We start from the raw sequence: 22989 nt of genomic DNA, 5'->3' as shown, positions 1-22989 counted from the left end.
TCAATGTCATTGAATCAGAGTAGGCGTCAATAAGTAATGTTCACACTCGTGGTCTCTACTGAGGACGTTTGTATTGAAGCGCGTAGTGTCCAGTGGGACACAGGTGTTTTTTCCCCTCATCGGACTCGCTGTAGATTCCTGTTGCTGTGCGGAAATGATATTGAAAGCAATGGGCAGAAGGATACAGTACGCTGTTACTTTCTTTGTTGCGTTGATTCCTGGCATTCGGGATGTGCACGTCATTAATTTAGTACGAAATATCATGGTTATCTTCATATTTGTCCTTTCTTTGTATAGAATGTAAAAAAAAAAATCTTTTCAACTGAGACGTGGCGACATGTCAATGAAAATCACAATGTATATTTCCGGTCAGTTCGAGGTTCTGCCATATATAGACCCTATAGAGATATTAGTCTGGGTGCCAAAGCCACTTTTTGGGCCTAACCTTGTTTTACCGTCCACCCAATGTTTTTTGATGGTTTTACCCTATTTCGGGGGTGCTGAATCCGAATCTGGATGATGCAACTCTTGCATCCTTGAGGGTTTTGAGATATTCAAGATGGCCGCCAAAATGGCCGCCAAAACCGGAAATTCCCACGTATTTCCTTCTAAATGGTGATATATTGAAAACAATTAATGGATTTACCCTATTTCGAGGGTGCTGAATCCGAATCCGGATGATGCAACTCTTGCATCCTTGAGGATTTTGAGATATTCAAGATGGCCGCCAAAATGGCCGCCAAAACCGCAAATTCCCACGTATTTCCTTCTAAAAGGTGAGATATTGAAAACAATTGATGGTTTTACCCTATTTCGAGGGTGCTGAATCCGAATCTGGATGATGCAACTCTTGCATCCTTGAGGATTTTGAGATATTCAAGATGGCCGCCAAAATGGCCACCAAAACCGAAAATTCCCACGTATTTCCTTCTAAATGGTGTGAAATTGGAAATAATTGATGATTCTCCCTATATGGAAGGTGCTGAATCCGAATCTGGATGATGCAACTCATGCATCCATGAAGTTTTTGAGATATTCAAGACGGCCGCCAAAATGGCTGTCAAAATGGCCGCCAATTAAAACCGGAAATTCCCATGTATTTCCTTCTGAATGGTGAGAAATTGAAAACAATTGATGGATCTACCCTATTTGTATAGTGTTAAATCCGAGTCTGGATGATGCAAACCTTGCATCCTTGAGGGTATTGAGATATTCAAGATGGCCGCCAAGATGGCCGCCAAAATGGCCGCCAAAATGGCCGCCAATCAAAACCGGAAATATCTATGTATTAGCTTTTAAATGGTGAGAAATAGAAAACAGTTGATGGTTTTACTCTATTTCGAGGGTGCTGAAACCGAATCTGGATGATGCACCTCGAGATAGTCAAAATGGCCGCCAAAATGGCCGCCGAAACGGAAACTCCAATGTATTTCCTTCTTATAAATGGTGAGATATTGATAACAATTGATGGTTTTCGTCAATGGCACAGTTTGAACTTGCTGTATATACAGTGAAACCAGCTCTACTGGGTATCTTTGAGTTGGTACGATACAAGTGTGCCAGCAATAATTAATCCTTCAAGACTACAGATGCGGTTGAATAATTGCAAGATTACACTGTTTCCTCACATATAATGGACAAGTTTTGAACACTAACAATTAATGCACAAGACATGTTCATCTAAATCATATTGTGATAGTGATGTAGAGAAGGGTACTGAAATTACCCAACATTACCTGCCTTAATCCATGAGCAGTTTTAATCTCTTTATCCATGAACACTCAAATTGGTTATTTGGTTTATATTGGTGGTCTTGATGACATTGTTGAAGACACGAGTGGGACATTTTTATTGTTATGCTTCAATTTTTTCTTCAATATGATGTAACATTATGTATGTATATATGTATATAATCTATTACAAACACACACTAGCGTGAGGGGACGGACAAATCACAGGTAACGCGCCTTGGAAAAAAAAAACTAAATAAAAATCAAACGACAACATGGAAGGTAATAGTTGATAATCCAGTACTTACGAATATCATATAATCGCGCAGAGTGCTTTTGAAATTACCCTTATTGATATCTACTATAGTGGTCATGGATGCAACCAGTTCCAATGACCTAATCAGAATATGCGACAAGTTTCACAAGAATACGAGGCGAGACTCGTCAGAATACAAGACAAGTTTCAACACCAAATACCAACATGCCATAATTTGATTTTACTCTATTGATAGCCGAAAATGATTAACTTTACATCTATGGAGCCATATTATTGGAGACCACAAGCATTATTTCATAACAATTATGCATAAAGACATTTTCAATCGTATCTTTCTTTGCGTTTGTACGTTTCAGTATGATGTCAATATCACTTCTTCTTTTTTCCAGTACGTGTTAAAGTTCCGTTTGAGACATATCGGAATATCTCAGTATATTACAATACCATTGTGACTGTCATTTTGACTTTCAATAAATTTTGGCTGATTTGACAAATTCGCTCAACTGGGTTGAATTCAAGAATACGAATTATTGCTTTTCACCCTGCATGGGTTTAATCTCCCGCTTCGCGTTGGAGCACAATACTTCACCATTTCAGTATATAAGAACATGTTAAAGGTAGGGAATCCCATTTGCATGCCTTAAATGAAGAGTTGTATAAACACAGTGGTATGTTGAAGAGAGTATCATTTTAGAAACTCCCGTAAAGTATTGAAAGTGGAAGGTAACATTTAGTACATTTTTATTGACCATTAGATTTTGATTTGAAATTTTTCGGGGCTCACCGTAAATTCCAGTACATTACTAGGCTACCTTTGCAGACCCATGCACTGCATGTGTGTCCATCATCATATTTTGTGAAGAAAGTTCATCAAAACTTACAAACATTTCTATAAATACATTCTTGCCACACACTCTATATGTTATTACATCAGCTCTTATACTTTTAGATTTGTGTTTATAGATGAAAAATACAGAAGACTGCAACAAAAAGGCTTAGGTGTGGCTGACACACAGAACTACTGAGTAGTTGAGTTTTGTGCATTATGCAAATTGTAGATAACTGTTGACTTTCAAATTTCTAAGCAGTGGCCTAAACAAGTCCCCTGAGGTTCATATGTAATGTTTTGCTGCATTTTGGGAGTTCTGTAAAAGGTATCCCCTACCTTTAAGGAGTTTCCGTTCATACAGGACATTTATAGATGTCCGAAAACCTTAAAGACCTTCAGCACCCTCGAAATAGGGTAAGACCATCAATTTATTTCAAAAATTTTACCATTAAGAAAAAATATATTGACATTGGAATTTCTGCCACTTATTTTGGCTGTCATCTTGGACGTCTAAAAACCCTAAAGAATGGACGAATTTCAACAACCAAGTTTCGAGGGTGCTGAATAGGGCCTAAAATTTACCAATTTTTGACAGTTATTTTGGCGGTCATCTTGGACATCTCAAAACCCTTAAAAAAAGAACACGAAAGTTGCATCAACCAGGTTCGGATTCAGCACCCTCGAAATAGAGTGAAACCGCCACTTGTTTTCAATTTCACACCATTTAGAAGGTAATATAGGGCTCACATGGAAATTTTCGTTTTTGACGGCCATTTAGGGGCCATTCTGGCGGCCATCTTTATTATGTCAAAACCCTCAAGGAAGTAAGAGCTGTATATTGGAGCTTCAAATTCAGCAAACTCAAAATAGCGTAAAATCACCAACTGTTTTATATTTTACACAATTTAGAAGGAAATAGGGGGTCTACATATGAATTTCCGTTTTTCGCGGTCATTTTTGGCGACCATCTTTATCTCAAAACCCTTAAGGATGCAAGAGTTGTATCCTGAGCTTAGGATTCAGCACACTCAAAATAAGATAAAAACCACCAATTGCTTTCAAATTGTCACCATTTAGAAGGAAATACATGGGAACTTCCGTTTTGGGCGGCCATTTTAACGGCCGTATTGACTATCTCAAAATCTTCAACAATGCAGGAGTTGCACCATCTAGATTCTGATTCAGCACCCTCGAAATAGGGTTAAAAAATCAATTGTTTTCAATTTCTTACCATTTAGAAGACGCAAAGACGTGGGAATTTTCGGTTTTGAAGGCCATTTTGGCGGCCATCTTGAATATCTCTAAAACTTCATGGATGCAAGAGTTGCGTCATCCAGATTCGGATTCAGCACCCTCGAAATAGGGTAAAACCATCAATTGTTTTCAACATCTCACCTTTTAGAAGGAAATACGTGGGAATTTCCGGTTTTAATTGGCGGCCATTTTGGCGGCCATCTTGAATATCTCTGAAACTTCATGGATGCAAGAGTTGCATCATCCAGATTCGGATTCAGCACCCTCGAAATATGGTAAAACCATCAATTATTTTTAATTTCTCAACATTAAGAAGGAAATACATGGGAATTTCCGGTTTTAATTGGCGGCCATTTTGGCAGCCATCTTGAAAATCTAAAAAACTCCATGGATGCAAGAGTTGCATCATCCAGATTCGGATTCAGCACCTTCCAAATAGGGAGAATCATCAATTCTTTTCAATTTCACACCATTTAGAAAGAAATACGTGGGAATTTTCGGTTTTGGCGGCCATTTTGGCAGCCATCTTGAATATCTCAAAACCCTCAAGGATGCAAGAGTTGCATCATCCGGATTCGGATTCAGCACCCTCGAAATAGGGTAAAACCATCACTTGTTTTCAATATCTCACCATTTAGAAGGAAATACGTGGGAATTTCTGGTTTTGGCGGCCATTTTGGCGGCCATCTTGAATATCTCAAAACCCTCAAGGATGCAAGAGTTGCATCATCCGGATTCGGATTCAGCACCCCCGAAATAGGGTTAAACCATCAAAAAACATTGGGTGGACGGTAAAACAAGGTTCAGCCTCTGGCACCCAGACTATATTGAATGAAGCTTTCGTCATGTACCAATAAGTCACAGATTTCACGTTTTTTCTTCCTTATTTCACTTTTTGAGCAGCAATGAATAGAAGGGGAAGAGAAGACAGAGGTGCCCCCCACCCACCAAACTCAGGTGTACCGACTACTTCTGAACTGATAGAAATAATGAACTTCTCTATCAACAAACTCTAGGGAAAAATTCAAATCATCATCATGATCATAGATAAATGTGATTGTACTACCTTCTTGCGCGAAATGTATTAAAAGAGAGGGCACTGAAGCCGTATCGGGCCCTTATGGCCCGAATTCACGAAGGTGGTACAAATCCATTTTTTAAACCATGGACAAAAACCACTGTAGTGGAGCGCCAAGTGTCGCATGGAATATTTCGTTACGAAATAAGTCATTTCGTCGATAAAATGATTATTTTGTAACGAAATGACAACATTTTGTAACTAAATGAACATTTCGTCGACGAAATGATAATTTCGTTAACGAAACGGTCATTTTGTCAACAAAATGGCCAATTTCGTAAGGAAATATTCCGTGCAACACCTGGCGCTCCATGGTTTTTGTCCATAGTTTAAACCATGGTTTCATTTTGTACCACCTTCGTGAATTCGGGCCTATGTGTCCGACTGAAGAGCTGCAGTATTTGTTTTATAAAAAAAATTGCAAGGATTCTCATCTGAGCGCACTCTATACTGGATTGTTTCGAGGGTTTGCGAGTGTGCTCAAAGTTCACGGCGTACCTCTGGTTTGTAAACGATTTGTCTGTAACCATCTGGTGGTAAGTTATAAATGCCCTGTAAGTTATAAATGCTCTGGTATTCGTTAGCTATTAATGGCGGATAATTTGTAACTTCTTGCTGTCAGGAAATAGATAAATGCCTGTTTGCCTCTCGCAGTCGGCACTTATTGTCATCGAATCCAAGTTTGAATTTTGTAGATTAAAAGATTATGTAAAAAAAAAAAAAAAATAGTGCGCATGGCATTCCAGTCGTAGGGGCATCGAGTGTATAAGCGTTCTTGCGAACGGGTCACTGACAGATGTAATGATTATCTGAACTTTTATTATGACTATTGTATATAAGCTTTTCGAGCTTTGTGTCAAGATTTTACTGTTGTTGTTTTCTTCTGTATTTTGAACGGTATGATAATATCAATGTTTCTGGTACGCATATACGTACACACAAGAACACACACACACACACACACACACACACACCTACATAAAGAGAAGATCATCGGTTTCGCTGGACAATATAAAGAGAACAAATAGATAAACAGAAAAAAAATTAGGTAAATGTTATCAAAAGGGTCGGACTATTTGGAGTATAAGGGAGAAATTTCATGCCCCAAGAAGCACTGCTGCTGTGTTGATGGAAGAGGAAATTAGAACATGTATGTAATTTGGCCAGAAAAGATGGAAGCAATCTAGGAAAGCGGTATTTGAATGGACGGGTTGATGGACGAGCTAAGAGACATCATGGCTCTGGAGGGGGGTTAGGCGGACGGACAACATCCGAGTGATAACAACGGGCAGTCTGCATGAGCTGGCGAAAATCGCGCAACGCGGGAAAAGCGCGAGGGAACTCATTTCGCGGATCACCAAGGGACGGATGAGGCCCCGATGACGGACGGACTATATTGGAGGAGGAGCAAGAGGAGGAAGAGGAAGAGGAGGAGGAGGAGAAAGAGGAGAATGAAGATGAGTTTAGACTCTATCTTTTAAAAATTTCTTTCTGTACTGTAATCTATTGTATCAGTGAACATTCGGGTGTAATCAGTAATCAGTGCAATGGCATTGCATCGATTTATCTACCTATCGTATATCTCTATCTATCTATCTATCTATTTTTCTTTCTTTCTATCAATCCGTTATCTATATATATATATATATATATATATATATATATATATATATATATATATATATCTATTAATCATGTCAATCACAACAATGACCATCTCAAAGATAACGGCGATTATAACAGTGATGTACAAAAAACCTCACAAAAACAAAAACAAAAACAAAAAACGCAACCGTGAAGCAAGACGTTTCGATGATCTTGACGACGACGTTGGTGTCTAGACGACGCTGACGTGACGTTTTTATGTGACGACGGTTAATATAGATTCTCTCTCTCTCTCTCTCTCTCTCTATATATATATATATATATATACAGTGTATATATGCATGTGTGTTTATACTTATATATATATATGTATAATGACAAAGAGAAATATATATGTAAAATTTGTATATATATGTAATGTACACAATATCATGTATATATATATATATATATATATATATATATATATATATATATATATATATATATATACATAGAGAGAGAGAGAGAGAGAGAGAGAGAGGGGGGGGGGGGGTGATGGAGGGAGCTTTTTGCCGCAACGTGATTTTAGACAAAGTAGAGCATTTTCGAATTACCTCCTAAAAGACACAGACACAAACACACACACACACACACAAACACACATTGAAATGAATGGGTACATAGTATGTTGCTTGCTTCCAACCAAGCTGCCTGTGCTAATGATAAGTGATACAGCTCTTGTTACAGCGTTTGAGGAATGAGGTCGCATACGCGCAGCTTGCAATTAGCTTGATTGCTGTATGTCAGCCAAGTGTAACTACAACCCTTCCTGTGGACTAAATCAATTTATAGACAGAAAAAAAAAAATCCAACCTTCCTTGGGTTTTCTTTTGTCCACCAGCAGTCCAATACCTCTAACGCAGTAAAGGTTTTAGTCAGGAATGCAGATTAATATGGAACTGCTTTCCGTTGTATAACCCCCCCCCCAAAAAAAAAAAAAAAAACCTACACAAATTGTATGATATTCTAAAATATATACACTACACAGGGGCGGATCCAGGAATTCCGAAAGGGGGGAGGGGGTGGTGCCAAAAATATTTCTGGTGCCATTTCCGGGTTTCATCGGCTGATAGGCAAAAAAAAAAAAAAAAAAAAAAAGGAAAAAAAAAAGGCTACAGCGCAATTTTCTGTTCCCGCTACAATCGGCTGACAAAGATGGTATCTTCAAAAATTAAAGGGGGGGGGGGGAGGCGCCCACGCCCCCTTTCGTTTTTTTCTTTTTATTTCTTTTGTTTTTAAAAAAATGCAGCCTCTGCTACGTGTGAGGGTGATCAATCGACAGCAATAACGAACGCGCAATCAACGCGAATCTGTGTGTAGCAGCATGTGTCACTTTAATTCCCATAGACCTCGGTCCATGATTGTGTCAATCACAACATTGACTGTCTCAATGACGAGCGACGATTATAACAACGATATAAAAATACAACTGTAATTCGAAGCAAGACCTGAATACGACGTTTCGATGATTTTACGACGTTTGAGTCAAGTCGACGTAATTTGAGCGCAGACGACATTTTATACGTGACGGTTTTTATGTAAAGACGATATACAGTACTGAAATTAGCAAACGAATAATTAACTTTATAGCATTTATGAACTCTTTTGTATAGATACAAATGAATTGCATCAGATTGATCATTTTGTCTAATACTCTATATTGATCAGTTCAGTTTTGATCCTTATACAATTAACCTCTCGTTTGCTAAGTGTTTAAGTGTGTTAACTTACATTGCATGGGAGTATTAAAAAATATTATCTTATCATATTATATATTATATAAATCAATCAAAAAAATATTCCGCCCCCCCTCCCCAGCAAATGTCTTTGGTGTCCGAAGACATCAATGATATACTGTGCAGGCAACTAGAGCTGCATTTTGGATAAAAATCGTTTCATAAATGCACCTTCACAATGATTTTTCTTTTTTCGTTGTCAAGATGAAAACGAATGACTGTCCCATCTGCTCCTGTTGGTTGGGGATTCATTTCGTCGTTTTTTTTGTTGTTTTGTTTTGTTCGTTTTAAACTCAGTGTGTATTATCACCCAAACCGTGCAGTTTTTATTTTGTGAGCCAGGACCAAGATATGGATGGAAATGTGCGAAATAAAACACTCAGAACAAAATGCAGCAAATTTCTCCTTTCTCAAATTACACTGACGTTACTTGATGCATCCTGGCTGTTTCCGCCAGAATGAGTATTACACTGTATATACCTCAACAGGAGCATCCATAATACTTTATTACAAGAGCTACTTTCTTGCGAGGAGTGAAAAGGTGTGTGTGTGGGGGGGGGGGGGGGGGCAAAGCAGGAATCACTCATTACTGTTTCACACACTTCTCATGAAATACCACAAAAAAGGAGATTAACAATGACTCTTCTTTTACTTTCCGTACTGAACCTAATACATGTCACTATTTTTGATGATTTTTCACGTCATATATAGCACGCTCTGTGTAGACGACCAAAGTCAATTGAACAAACAACTTAGCGCACACTGCTGAACAAACAAGCCATAAATCACTGCTTTTTCATTCATCTCTCAACGCTCAAAAACAAACACCGATCGTGTAATTGCAATGACTCCGGACACATTTATCAGGAATTGGTTTCTTGGTATGTGTATTATGCGTGCGTGTGTGCGTGTGCTGGCTCTCGCGTAAAAAAACAAACTCATTTTTATTTTTCTCAGATATTTAGGCACAGACAGAATTCCAAAAAGAACACAAATAACGCATTACTCTTTTGTTTCAAAAGCAGTTCTGATTAAAAATTTTTCTCAGAAAAAAAAGAACATTGGCAGATTTATTTAAACAAATCAAACGCAGAGCTGCTTGACCAACACCTACATCACACAGAATTACCACTTTATCTTACTCTCTATACATGTAGTTTTAGAGTTCATAAATTTCTTTTTTTTTTTAATGTGCCTGTCTTGATTCATAAATGTATTTGGGTTGTTGTTCACCACTAAAGAATCCCTCTGAAATACTGTATATACATAATGACATTTCTGTCTCCAGGCACCCTAATACAATGTACGATGCACTAAAATCTATTGTTTTATCGATGTAAAAGACATTACTTACTAACTAACTGTCACTCAGTAAAGCACATTCGAAAAGAGTCGCAACAAAAACAAGCAACGTGCTGGTTGGAAATTCCCACATATTTATTCATAAAGAATTCTCTGCATATGTATGATTCAGACCATGTAGAAATTTAACACAAATAATGTACATTTTTATAAACATAATGTGGTACACACATAATGAAAACTACACAGTACTGTGTCTTACACATCATTCAGCCCAAGAAATGGGACCAAGTGAAATGATTACATCTTTCACAAGACAGAATTGATAAAAATAAACATATATACCCTTTTGTTGTCTACAAAAACAAAAATCAAAATGTTGGAGACATAATATATAAGCCAATGTTGAGATGTGTTTACCTGTTGTCTGAACATGAATGAGGGAATCTTCTTCAGTGAAAAAAGTCCAAATTCCAAAACCAAAATATTTTGTAAATTTTGATATTCCACAAGTTCTACAAATAATATGAATCAATCACAACGGAACAATGGTAAATTTTTGAGCAACTTTAATAGGTGACTCACATTGATAAATATAAACAAAATATTCAGTTCTCTTTAATTTCTGCAGAGTTAGCTGATAGAAAAATGGGTCTGCTGATTTTCCATGGCAAATGCAACAGTGGAATCGAGTTGGTGTAAAACTTTACGCAAAGTTCTGTTTATGGTATTTTCCAATGTAAGTTTATTTAACCATGGTGGGCTCAACAGAGCCAGTCAGCTGTTTTTTTCTTGCTGACACTATTTGAACGTACACCGACATAATGGAATAAAGCAAAGTTTTGGTGAAAAAAAAAAATCAAAAAGATTCCCTCACTTTTAGTTTATTCTGCCTTGTGTTGTTCTATATCTTGTTTTGGCTTGTATTGTTCACTTTTGACCCTACTGTCTAACTGCCAACTGAACACCAATGGAATACTTAATTGAACTGATATTAAACTGATTACAACAAAACTGCAATAAAAATCAACAAGAGTGTTACAACATATGCTTTCACTGATCTTTATAATGAGACTTCTTGCTAAAATAATACAACATACATGTATATGTCAAACAGACATAAATCATTACTGCTTCCATATTTGACTCATACGGCAAAAATATTATATTCCAATTTCTACAATGATGAATACACTTCATGAGGTTTTTAAGATATATCTTTTCCTCTAGCAAACCAAGAAGGCAAAGCTTTCAAGAATTCAACCCAAGTCAAACCACATATGTATTACTGGTGTAAACCACATACAACGTACATTACTGATGTAAACCACAAATGGAATAATTATGGATTATCAGTGGGCAGCTGTCTTGGGCTGCTTGGATCTAACCCATGCCCGACAACATTCTGAAATAGCCATAGGCTTTTTATGGGACCACCACATTCCTGTAGGTAATGAGTGAAGAGGGGAATGCACCTGAAAATTAAAGTTTTTGAGAAAAGAAGCAGAGAAATGCCAGGAACAGAACAATGAAATTTTGAGCATATTCAGATCAAAACTCAGAAAGTTATGATCTTCTGAAGTTGGGATTAAATATAAATTTTTGCAATATCGCATGCACTTATATTCTCTACACTATGAAATAAGGCTTTTTTTTTTTTGGGGGGGGGGGGAAAACATATGTTTTAAGGGGGATTGGCTGAACTGTATTTTGAACAGTTTTATATATATCATGCATATTGTTGACCAAAAACAAAAACCAACGGAGAAGCAGGACGTTTATACAAATGGCTAATAGCTGTCAAATGTTGACACACCAGCATGGATGGAGATATAAATAAAGACTGGTAGGACTACTGTTTTTTTAGGACTATTGCTCATCAGGCATAATGCCTACGACTGGACTGACTAAAGTTTGGGTGTACGAGTCATGGACTTGTATAACCCTAACTCGTACCAAAAATATCACCGGACAGGTACAAGGAAAGGAGAGTGTACTGGAGTGGATGACTACTGAATTCTGTATCCGGGCTACATAATCAATCATGTGGCAAACTGCGCAGCAGTATCTACACAAAATTGAGCCCACGGTCACAACTCAGGTACAAGGCTGGAGCTAACCGTGACTGGTTCAGATCCTTCGTACCAAGGAAAGGCCAATAATCCAGGCATACTTCCAATCAAAAGATGGCTGATTTTCATTTGCTTCTCACCCCAAAATAATTTGCAAGTAATGTGCACCGTTCGTGAATTCTGTATTTTATGTATTGCTGTGTGCATTGCAGTCATGGGTATTAGTCTTGTTCAAGGACATGGCTGTTTAATTTCAGTGCTCTAACAAGACTGCAGGAATGTGGTACATAATACAGTAAAAAGTAAGAATCAGCAGATACTGTATACTCCACAGACTGCAAAAGGTAACATAGAATGGTTTTAGAATGCTGACTTATCATCATTACACTGTATTTTGTCTTTCACTGCACATCACGTAAGTTTTTCAAGGAAGAACTTCTCAGACTATCATTCTAAAAACTTTAATATCCTCCAGTTTTTAGGCAGGGAAATGGATTATTCTTAAAGCTGTGGAGTACACAGCATTTTGACCTACAGCTACTGCAAATGGCAACAAACCCATTTCGCATGCCCTCAATCAAAAATTGACATTTGAATACAGTTCTCTGAAGGTTTGCATGGTGAGAGGTTCTATTTCTATTGGTTTCTGGTGTACCCTATACTGTAAAAAGAGGAATGTAAGCATTTTAATTTCATGAATTTTGTGAGAGTCAAGATTCCCGAAATTAAAAGCGTGTGAAAGTTCTTGTCTACATTATATTTGTTAAATGCCAGTAACAATTTTTGAAAAAGGCCATCAGCTTCAATTTTTTAATTATTATTTCATGCCGCGAATATATCTTGCTTTACAGTATATTCTTTCTCAGATGAATGCTGTCCTGCAAAAAAAACCTATCAATTGACTTTTTGACCTCCGCAATTTGGTCCAAACGTCCTAATATACATCCTGACAAAGACCAGAGTATAGTGGTCAAAATATTATTTGAGTAGATCCTTGTCAGAACCACACACTCATCCCACAGAGAATTTATGCAGTGCTACAGAAACTTATGGAGCTGGACATAAAGAAGGTCACAAACAAGCACAAGTTGGATTTTGGTGAAGTTCTGTAAAAATGAAAACAATCACACTAATTTCCAGTTACATTTTTGGCACACTCCGTGTACTCTCTGGCTTTAAGACCAAAGAACTTACACGTACCAGGTAAGAGATGCATTATAAAGATAAGTAAAAGTACAATTTTTCTGAGAGGATGAAATCTTTAAATCTGCAATTAATCTTTTTTATTTGAGATTCCTTGCATGGAAATGCAATAACAGTTCATCTGTTGGGATATAAAACCCAGCCTGAAATAGGGCTTTCTGTTATTCAATTGTTTTGCAAGGCATCAAGTCCATCGCATGACTAATCAATACCACCTCAGCATTGGAAATCAAGAATAAAGTAAATTGCAGGTATTTTTTCTCTTCAAGTTGAATTTTCTAAAAAAAAAAAAAAGGCCCCACCACATCAAATATCCAAATGTGATGCATGCTCAGATATAAAAAGCCTTTACAAGGAAGACATTGAAGAGAAGCTGTGTTGAATGAACTAAAATTCCAGTACTATAAATCAAATTTGCATTGGGTATTTATTGACCAGTTGCATGGCTACCTCTCTAGGTTGGCCTTCTGTATAGCATTCTGTACGCTGTTCCTCAAAGTCTGTATCACCTGTCTTGGGTTATCACTCTTCATTATTGCACTGCCTGACACAATCATGTTGGCACCGGCCTAGAAGGAAACACACAAAAATAATATGAGATTTGTTCACAATTGTTTGTACTGATAAAGCAAGGTACCAGTAAAGAATAGTTCTCTTTCTCAACAACCACCCCTCTTCTTTTCAAAGAAGATGTTGATGAAAATAAGTAATATCATAAATATAAATCCCTTCTAGGTGTTGAGACACTCAAGCAGCACAGGCCTGTAATAGAGCTAAATCAATTGACCTTACTTTTTCTGCTTGGGCTTTCAAAATCATATACATAAATGTATGAATATATAATACATAACTATGGATCAAGCTTTAGAGAGACATTACATGGACAAAATTACTATATTAAGGAGGCATGTGACCTTAAGGAGACAATTTATGTCTCCTTAACATTTTCAACTACATTATATCCCATTCAATAGCACACTTTACTGCTTGCATCGCTTTTGACACAATGTCTCCCTGAAGCTTGATCCAGAGCTATAAATATACACATAATAGACATGTATATTAATGAACTACACACATAGTATTTCATCCAAACCGACACATTTTCTTTTTTTTTTCTTTTTTTTTTTTTGGTCAGAGAGCAACTAGAGACACAGCTGAATGGACAGAAGCAAAATTGTGTTCAGAGCATCCAATGCAGTAAGGGAAACAGCTACAGCATTTTTGCATTTGATCGAAATACGCGATCTGCACATTGCAGGGGCAGATCCAGGGAGGACCGCAACCGGCGCACGCCCCCTTTTATTTTTTGTTGAAACAAAAGAAATAAAAAGAAAAAAATGGGTTAGGGGTGCGTGCGCCCCCCTTTAATTTTGTAAACGCGCCCCCTCTTTACGGAATTCCTGGATCCGCCCCTGCATTGTGTCTTCTGCTTCCTCTTCACGACAACCTAGATGTTGCATCTTACATTTTTTGACATGATCAAGAAATGACAGAAATGACTGAAATATTCTGCTTGTAGGTCCATCTTCACTTCATCCCTTCCTCCCCTTTCCTCCTCCTCCTCCTCTACTCCCCTCTCTTTTCTCTTCCCTATCTCTCCCCTTCCATCTTTTGCTCCCCTTTTTTATTTCTCTCTTTGCGCTCCCTATCTCCCCCTCCTCTTGTCTTTTCAAGCCCCATCCTTCTTCCTCAAGATGCCTATAGCAAGGCTCAACATTAACTATGTCTTTCGGTGGCCATCAAATTTCATTTTTTGGTGTCCCAAGGATGAAGAAAAACCTATAGATATAATGTTATTTAATAAAACTTAAAAAAAAAAACTACAGTAAATCATGAAAATTATGTGAAAATTGGCAGAGAGGACAAAGTGATATAAATACCACATAACTGTGACTACGAAGTGAGAAAGAAAAACAGTAAGAAATGGAATAATTTGGTGGCCCTATCAGGCTATTAACACATATCTTTATAAAAGAATTGGTGGCCTTAACAGCTATTTCTGGTGGCCACTGTTAATGTTTAGCCTTGCCTACATGGAGAAAGTCCACCCCCATTTCTCTACCCACCTCAGCAGCTGTATCAATGGTAGCAGGTCCTACTCCGCCATCAACCTCGATATCAAGATTCTTGTACATGGCTCTCAACTGCCTCACCTGTAATGGGTTGTTATAAGAAAAATCCATCATGTCTAAACACAACTGTTAGTACCATGTTATATACAATGTGTACACAGGAACAAATCTGTCATAACTGCAGAAACTGCATACATACCCACTTGTTTGTACATTCTTGCCATTTTCTTGAGTAGATTGGCTAGTAAGCACAAGAGGCCGATATCACTGCATAAAGTTTTTATTCATTCCATTTGGGAATGGGCTGGCCTGACTTTTAGGATACTGGTAATTTTTATTTATCCATTTAATTATTTCTATTATTCATTTATTTATTTATTTTTTGGCAAGTAGCTTTGCACATACTTGTACCGACATTTGTAATTGTAATGCTTGTCTTTAAAACGGTAGAAGCACGGAGGTGCTAGAGAAGGAGAGACAACTACTGCTCTCCTTTGAAGTCATGCATGGCACCGCCGAGAAGTTATGCGTTCAACTACAGGTGTTACCCATATGTTTTGACACAAGAGAGCATCAATAATCGGGACCAGCGCTCTCACATCTAGAAATACTTGCCCTAATGCAATTCGCTCTCTCTTTCAATGTGATGGCAACAATGAATTTGTGTACCTTGAATTGGAGCAGCAAATCAAAATGCAGTGTAAAACTGACAATTTTAACAGCAAATAGTTTAAAAGCAAGCTGGAACACGCTTTAGCGGAGTACTTTATTTTAAAGATCAAAATATACCAGATTAAAAGATAGAAAACTAACATGCGGAAATGTGCGCAATATGGAAAAATATTAGGTTTTTAAGAGGACCTAATTTTCATTTCATTTCGATTTGCACATTACGAAGAAACTAGAAATACATGTTTATAATATTGAACTCTTTCCTAAACTATTCTGAATCAATTCGAGTATTTCATTTAAAATTTTACGGTGAAATAAAGCTTGTAATTCAACGAAAGAAGAAATGCGTTCTTCGTCTTCGAACTTTGTCTTGCAGCTAGAGCGGTGCCGAGCATGACTTCAAAGCGTAATGGAATGCTAGACATCCCATTGTAACGCCTTGAACCCAAACATGTGTTTGCATGAATTAAGAAGAGTTGCCACTCCATCTCTCTAACACCTCCCTGGTAGAAGTTTTCCACTCTGTTTTATACTGAAAAAATAAATTGAATTGAATTGAAATATAATTGAGTACAGGCAAACAAATCCCCTGTTTAAAGGTCAGTGATCAGAACATATATGGCTTCAAAAAGATTTGCTACTAGAAAATAATTGCTTGTACACTTTTACTCTTCTAATCAAAATACATTCCCACTGGACTTTCCTAGCTGAAGTAACATGTAGCTGCAAATGACATTTGTAGCCAAAGTTCAGAGAGGTCTGACCTTCAAGTTTGACTTTTCAACCCTATAATTTCATGAATACATTATTTTCTCTCATCCTTACTTAATCACATCATCCCTTGACACTCCTCGCTGAAGCTTAAGTCAGTTTGTTCAATTGTGATTACAACAAAATTACATTACATGTGTTCCAAAGCTATTCTTTCAAGCCGTTATATGCAGGATCATTCTTGTATATCTTTTCAAAATATCTATCAAAGTATGCACCCGCTCAGATAATTTTGAAGTTGCAAGAACATATCAAAATCATATCAAAATGCAAATTATGGAAAGTAAATGAAATTTTTGCCCAAGTTCAGTGACCTCCAAATTTGAAGTACTGGTACTTTGCCCAATATCAAAACTGCACTTCATATCACCTGCCTTGGCCTATCATGAACCAAAGTCAAAAAATGTCTCTGACATTGTGTTAGAAAGATCTGGGGTGTACAGATAGACGGACAGATAAGCAGAAAGGGGACATGCTGGGGGATATGAATTGAACAGTATTGAATTCAATTTTGACTTGGTTTAAGCAGCCTTTAAAAGAAAGCAATGAATGCTTGAAAACAAGCGACTGTGGGGCGGACGGCTTTGAGTCCCCTTCATCAAAGCACTAAAAATGATGACAAGCAATGCTAAGACAGACATCATTACTCCTATTCTGAGTGATTCTGTTTTTGTGCCTGACCTTTGACATCATGTCCACCATGAATTTCTGTCCCCCAAAGCCTGGTTCCACCGTCATCACCAGAACCATGTTTACATCCTCAATGTACGGCAGTACGACGTCAATAGGGGTAGCTGGCTTTACTGCAATGCCAACCTGGCAAGATAAAGGCGACAAAAGAAGGCGGCTTAGATCAAATGACATTCAGCAGTGCATGAAATGGCTCAGCAACCACCAAATCAAAATTTAAAAAAAGAAAAAAAGAAAAAGAGGAGGTAACATGGAGTCTTGAAAATAATTTAGGAAATGAAGTATTCATTATGTGGGAACATTGCATTGAGAACATCTGGGTGGGGAGTGTCAAAAACAATGCATTCTGATTGCACGTACATGTGAATCGACACATTCCACAACCACAAGTTCCTGATACAAGATAACACTAACTTGATAAAGAGTGCATTTTAAATATGAATATTAAATGCTAATAGTAAATAGTGTATTTACAGCAAGATTTGTGATTAGTCAAACTGGTACCACGTAATAGTATCTCCCAGATTACTTTGTCAAATGCATAAATCATTTTTTTTTTGGAAATATTGTGCTAAAAACATTTGGGTAGGGTAAGTCTAAACAGTGCATTCTCATTACAGTTACACATGAAACTACACATTTCACAGCTGGCAGTATCTGATAACAAGATAACACTAATAATGGGGCTTATTTACATTGATGAAGGGCAATTTGTCAATCAGTTGCAATAACACTAACCTGATAAAGTATGTATTAACAAAAATGACTGATAAATGCTATTAGCATCTACTTGAAATTACTTTTTGTTTCACAAAGAGACACATCAGATTAGTTGGAGATGAATTCTAGTCTGAAGTTTCCTATTTTTTTGGAAAATTTGGATGTTATGTGAATGATGGCTGCTGTCTTAAAAGGACAAGTCACGACCCCCTACCTTCATGCCTGCTTCCTTGATATGTCGGATGACTGACTTGGGGTCATCGGTTGCCTCCACATGGAAGGTGTACTGGTCAGCACCGGCACTACTCATCGGCTCAATCCACTGGTTGATGAGCCCAAGAAAATATGTGCAGGAAGCGGAGGAAGAGAAGTAGAAAAGAACAAAAGGGGGCAAGTCAGAGGTGTGACGCCTTGCAGTTTGCATGAACTGTTACTGATTTTGCTTTTGTTTGAAAAAAACAACAACACAGAAACCCATTTATGTCTGTTTATTAAAAGCAGTAACTCTGCTTGAGAACGACTGGGTGAGCACAGTATCTGGCTAATCTGATTTGTATGCCAGTTTTACATAATGTCAAATTTTCAATAAAAAATCACACTTCAGAAATGAAAATAAGGATTTTCCCCTGAAGGAGAGGTAGCAAAGTACCAAAGTGGAGATGCCTTAGACTGCATTCATGTAACAGGAGGCAGTTATTTCGGTGAGTTGTTAATTTTGTGAAATAAGTCCACTTACAAAATTTTCAAAGAAATATAACTTGTAAAATAACGGAAGATATGGCATAAATGGTATTTTGGGGGTGCAAAAATTTGATGTCCACACACTGGCACTTATTGCCATAGCAACCTTATTGCTTCTAACATCTGCTAAAAAGACTAATACCATAAAACAGTCCATTGGGAAAACATTTTGGCATCTAATTCCCCTCAGGCTCAATTTTACTTTCACATAGTATTTTAATATGGATTCTTTTTTCTGGCTCACCTTCTCTGGATTTAGAACCATCATGTGCATGTCTGTGGGTAAAACAATGCAGGAACATGGGTTAGTTCATCCTGAGGAAGACATGTTGTGTTAAGTTGGCAATTCATAACAAGCACAGCCCACACAAGCAATGATGACATCAATTTTATCATTCTGATATCCTTAAAAAAAAAACCTTTCCAGTATAATTTGTTTACACTGAAATTATTACAGAAACATTCAAGTTGTCCCCATGTACCAGAATGGCTGTACATGCATTAACTATTACCATTCATTCTTGACTGCATTAACTGGTAAGGTTAACCCGTTGAAGACATTCCTGAGTGTACTCAGGCAGGTGTCTATGGGAAATGCGTGTTGCAGCAAAATCAGCCGTCCACATTGGGTTAAAATACCACTTTTTTTTTTCCTTTATTGCTTTGCCCCTGAACGTTGTATTGGGTATCATAATATGCAAAATCATCGGAGATTTAAAGAATGTGCCACAACCAATTCCTTTATCAGGCAAAAATAATGAAAGTTTGAATCCCTGAAACACAAACAGACAACAAACATAAGTAATTTCTAATCTATTAAATCTGCAGGCTAATAAAGTAATTCATGAAATTGGTAAAAAACACACTTCTTTCCTCAAAGTTAATAATCATGACTTGTTAAACTTCAATTATCTGCACAATGTAACTGCTATGATATAGTTACCCTTTGCAGAACATCTCTAAAACACACAATAATATAACTAACTAGAAAGCACTCGAGCGCAGAGTTCTGAAAACAGCTCTATTTCCCAATGACAAAGAATTGTATCTAGTGTCTCTACCTTAGCTCCCTGCTGCGCCTCAAACGCGCGCTCAGTCCATGTCTGTGCACCTCAAATATGCGCAGCTTGAATTCCCGCAATCGTTGGCCCTATTTACCAATGATAAACAATCCTTCAAAAGAAAAAAAAATCCTAGAGCCAGATGATGATCCATATCACTACCAAAATTTCATCATCTCTTCCTTGTGTCATTATCAACTTTTCCTGTAAATTTAATCCTCATCTATTGAAAACTTTCATTTAGCAATTTTGCAAAGAAGACAGACAAACAAACAACAACAACAACAAAAACAACACAAATGCCGGCAAAAGCACAACCTCCTTGGTACAACTAAGGATAATACTGTATAACCAAAAATTTTTGCGTGCATCTTAATTTCGCATATTTCGTGAGAGCCAAGATTCGCAAAATCAAAATGCAGGTGACAGTTTCTTGTCTACACTATATGCATTGAATGCCAGTGGCAATTCCCAAAAATTTCATGCTGCCATAAAGGCTTTTAGCTCTAATTCGCAGAAATTTTTATGCCACAAATACTTCTTGTTTTACAGTATAAACAATGACCATCATCATTATTATCATTCCACTACTTCTACTAAAAATAACGATTGTAAAAATAGCTCCTGCACCAAGAAACAGGCAGCATTCCCTTTAGTTTTAATCAGCCTTTGTACTTAAAAGTATTACCTTCACATCAAAGACATACCCATACTTACACATGTCTATCACAACATAAATAAATTCATTCTAAATCCAAGAGACTTTCTCAGAGCACGCTGCTGGTGTGAGTCTTTTTATAATGACATTCATATCAACAGCTCTGGCAGTGTTAAAAAATTACTTTGACCAGAAACACAGGTAAAAAAAATTTCAAACTAAACACAACAACATAACTATTAGAATTCTGATTTCAAAATTGACTGAAATAGTATAAAGAAAATAAGAAAACAAAGTTTCTTACCAAAGAAAGCTTTTGTGATCTTCTCCCTCAAGCACTGGACAACAGGGTGTCCAAAAGTCAAGTTAGGCACGAAGTGACTGCATGAAGACAAAGATACAAGTACGGAAAACATTCATATATCGATCACATTCAATTGGTGGAATCTTGTTATAGCAATGTTGAATATATCGTGATGCCTGATACAATGAGGCAATATTGCAGGTCCCATACTTTTTATATTCTTGTTTTAAATCCCTGATAGAAAGATGTACCCTATAAGTAATCTCAGTGGTCCCTAGGCCAGCTCATTATAGTAAGATACCTCTTTACAGTGTATGTGGTGGTACTCTCCCCCTAGCAATAAAATGATTATGTAACGTTGACTAGATAGGTGGAAGATCATAGAAGGCAAGTCAGGATGGTGTAAGTACGTTGTTTTGTGTGATTTGGTAGAATGATTGTTCAATAATGGTAATCGTCTGAAAAAATATCATTAATTTAGACATTGTATTCTTAGACTGATACATCCGCACACGAGGTATTTTCTATGCCACTTTTAGAGTAACAGGGGAATTCCAGACCAGTTAAGGGTTAGTCTGAAAAGAAAGAGTAAGATGTTACAAGCACAACAGTGAAAATTTGATCAAAATTAGACAAAACTTAGGGAAGTTATAAAATACTGTGAGGTCTCACTTATTCTCACAAGTCTCGCTTATTCTCACCATAAAGTTCTTGAACAGTCAAACCAAATAGCAGGTAGTGAGTTGATGATGTTATCCCCTCACAACTTGCCATAATTTGTACATAAAATCTTGAAATTGCCAGGTTTTTAATTCAAAAGCGATCATGTCCCAGTCTCAAATCCTAGTAGATTTCTGTATGTGACTGACCGATATTTTCAAATTCTTCAGCCAGGAATAACAAATATTTTACACTTTTCATATTTAGAACAGAAAACTTAATTTCTTTTTCCATTTTTTTTTTTTTGCTACACAATACATGGAAACTTGGAAGATGATGACATCCTCAGTTTATTCATTTGCATATTCATATCAACTGTTTGAGAACCATTTCGTAACGATTTGCAAATCTTTAAAAATTCCTGAAGTTCCCTATCTTTAATCTGATTCTGTTCAATTTTGTGACGGTAAAATGACACTCGTTCTTTTCAGACTAACTTTTACTGGTCAGGTCAATTGGGAAGATTCCCATGCACATATTTGAATCAATTACCCATCCATGACGTCCAGGTGTAGATAATCTGCACCGCTGTCCATCATGCGCTGGCACTCGTCCGCTAGGGATGCCAGGTCAGAGTTCAGGATGGACGGCCCAATTTTGCATTCATAGTGTGCACTGGCCATGATGACACTTCTTTGAATGAAGACCTCGTTGCTGGGTGCCACTGCAGAGAACAAAGAAGGCACAAAACAAAAATACAGTAAACATTCTGTCAGTAAACATTGTGTAAATAGAAAAATCATTAAAGACAACAAAATAGTCAAAAAAAAAAATACTTTTTAAGAATTCTTTGTGCATGTCAACAGCTGGGGGCTTGGGGACTACCCGACATCTGACTACCTGTCAATAAATCTCTAAATGTTAACATGATTTCTTGGCTCTAACTGATCTATTCCTGTGTTAATTGCTTGGCATAAGAGGAACAGGTATTTCCATTTCTCATGTATGTTATCTGTGTTGAATTATGCATTGTCATGATGTTTACTATATTGGTATATACTTTTTTACATTTCCTTGAAAAACAAACAAAAATGATTTACATTTATGCATCATTTGCAAATCAATCAAAACAATGACGACATGCCGTTTGTGACCGACAGTTTGAAACTACCATTGAATTTATAGTACTACTCTCTAGCACTACTAATTCAACAACCAGCTAGGTACTTTAAATTTGACTGCTTTAAAACTAACAAATGTTACTATTTTACTGCTAGGTCTAAAGTACAGAATTGCAGAATAAATTCTTTTTTCTTTTTTTTTTTAGGCTTTCATACGTTTCAGATTTAATTCTTCTGGCAAGTTCTGATGAGTGATATGTCACGGAAGCTTAATCGTGAAATGTAACCATTGCACAGCTCACTCACAGCATGCAAGCAGCATGCAGAAGAGCCCAGCATGCATCATTTAGGTCATGTTCCAATCTTGACCGAAAGATCGGTCTGTATC

General features: G+C 37.1%; 1 protein-coding gene across 1 annotated transcript; it reads right to left on the bottom strand.

Annotated features, from left to right (window-relative positions):
* Window positions 1-13562: 13562 nt before the first annotated feature.
* LOC139725943 (ribulose-phosphate 3-epimerase-like) lies at window positions 13563-22172 on the bottom strand. Its single transcript, XM_071637027.1, has 7 exons — window positions 22033-22172; window positions 20821-20897; window positions 19042-19073; window positions 18271-18378; window positions 17328-17462; window positions 15198-15284; window positions 13563-13697 (listed from the first exon to the last, which is right to left on the bottom strand). The coding sequence occupies exons 1-7, from the start codon at window positions 22161-22163 to the stop codon at window positions 13575-13577; spliced, it is 693 nt and encodes a 230-aa protein (XP_071493128.1). The 5' UTR covers window positions 22164-22172; the 3' UTR covers window positions 13563-13574.
* Window positions 22173-22989: the final 817 nt, after the last annotated feature.

The sequence above is a fragment of the Diadema antillarum genome, unplaced genomic scaffold (assembly GCF_040938485.1).
Source record: "Diadema antillarum isolate AM-2024a unplaced genomic scaffold, OU_Dant_1.0 seq00000069_RagTag, whole genome shotgun sequence".
Taxonomy (NCBI): domain Eukaryota; kingdom Metazoa; phylum Echinodermata; class Echinoidea; order Diadematoida; family Diadematidae; genus Diadema; species Diadema antillarum.
This window is presented reverse-complemented; position numbering and strand designations above follow the sequence as displayed.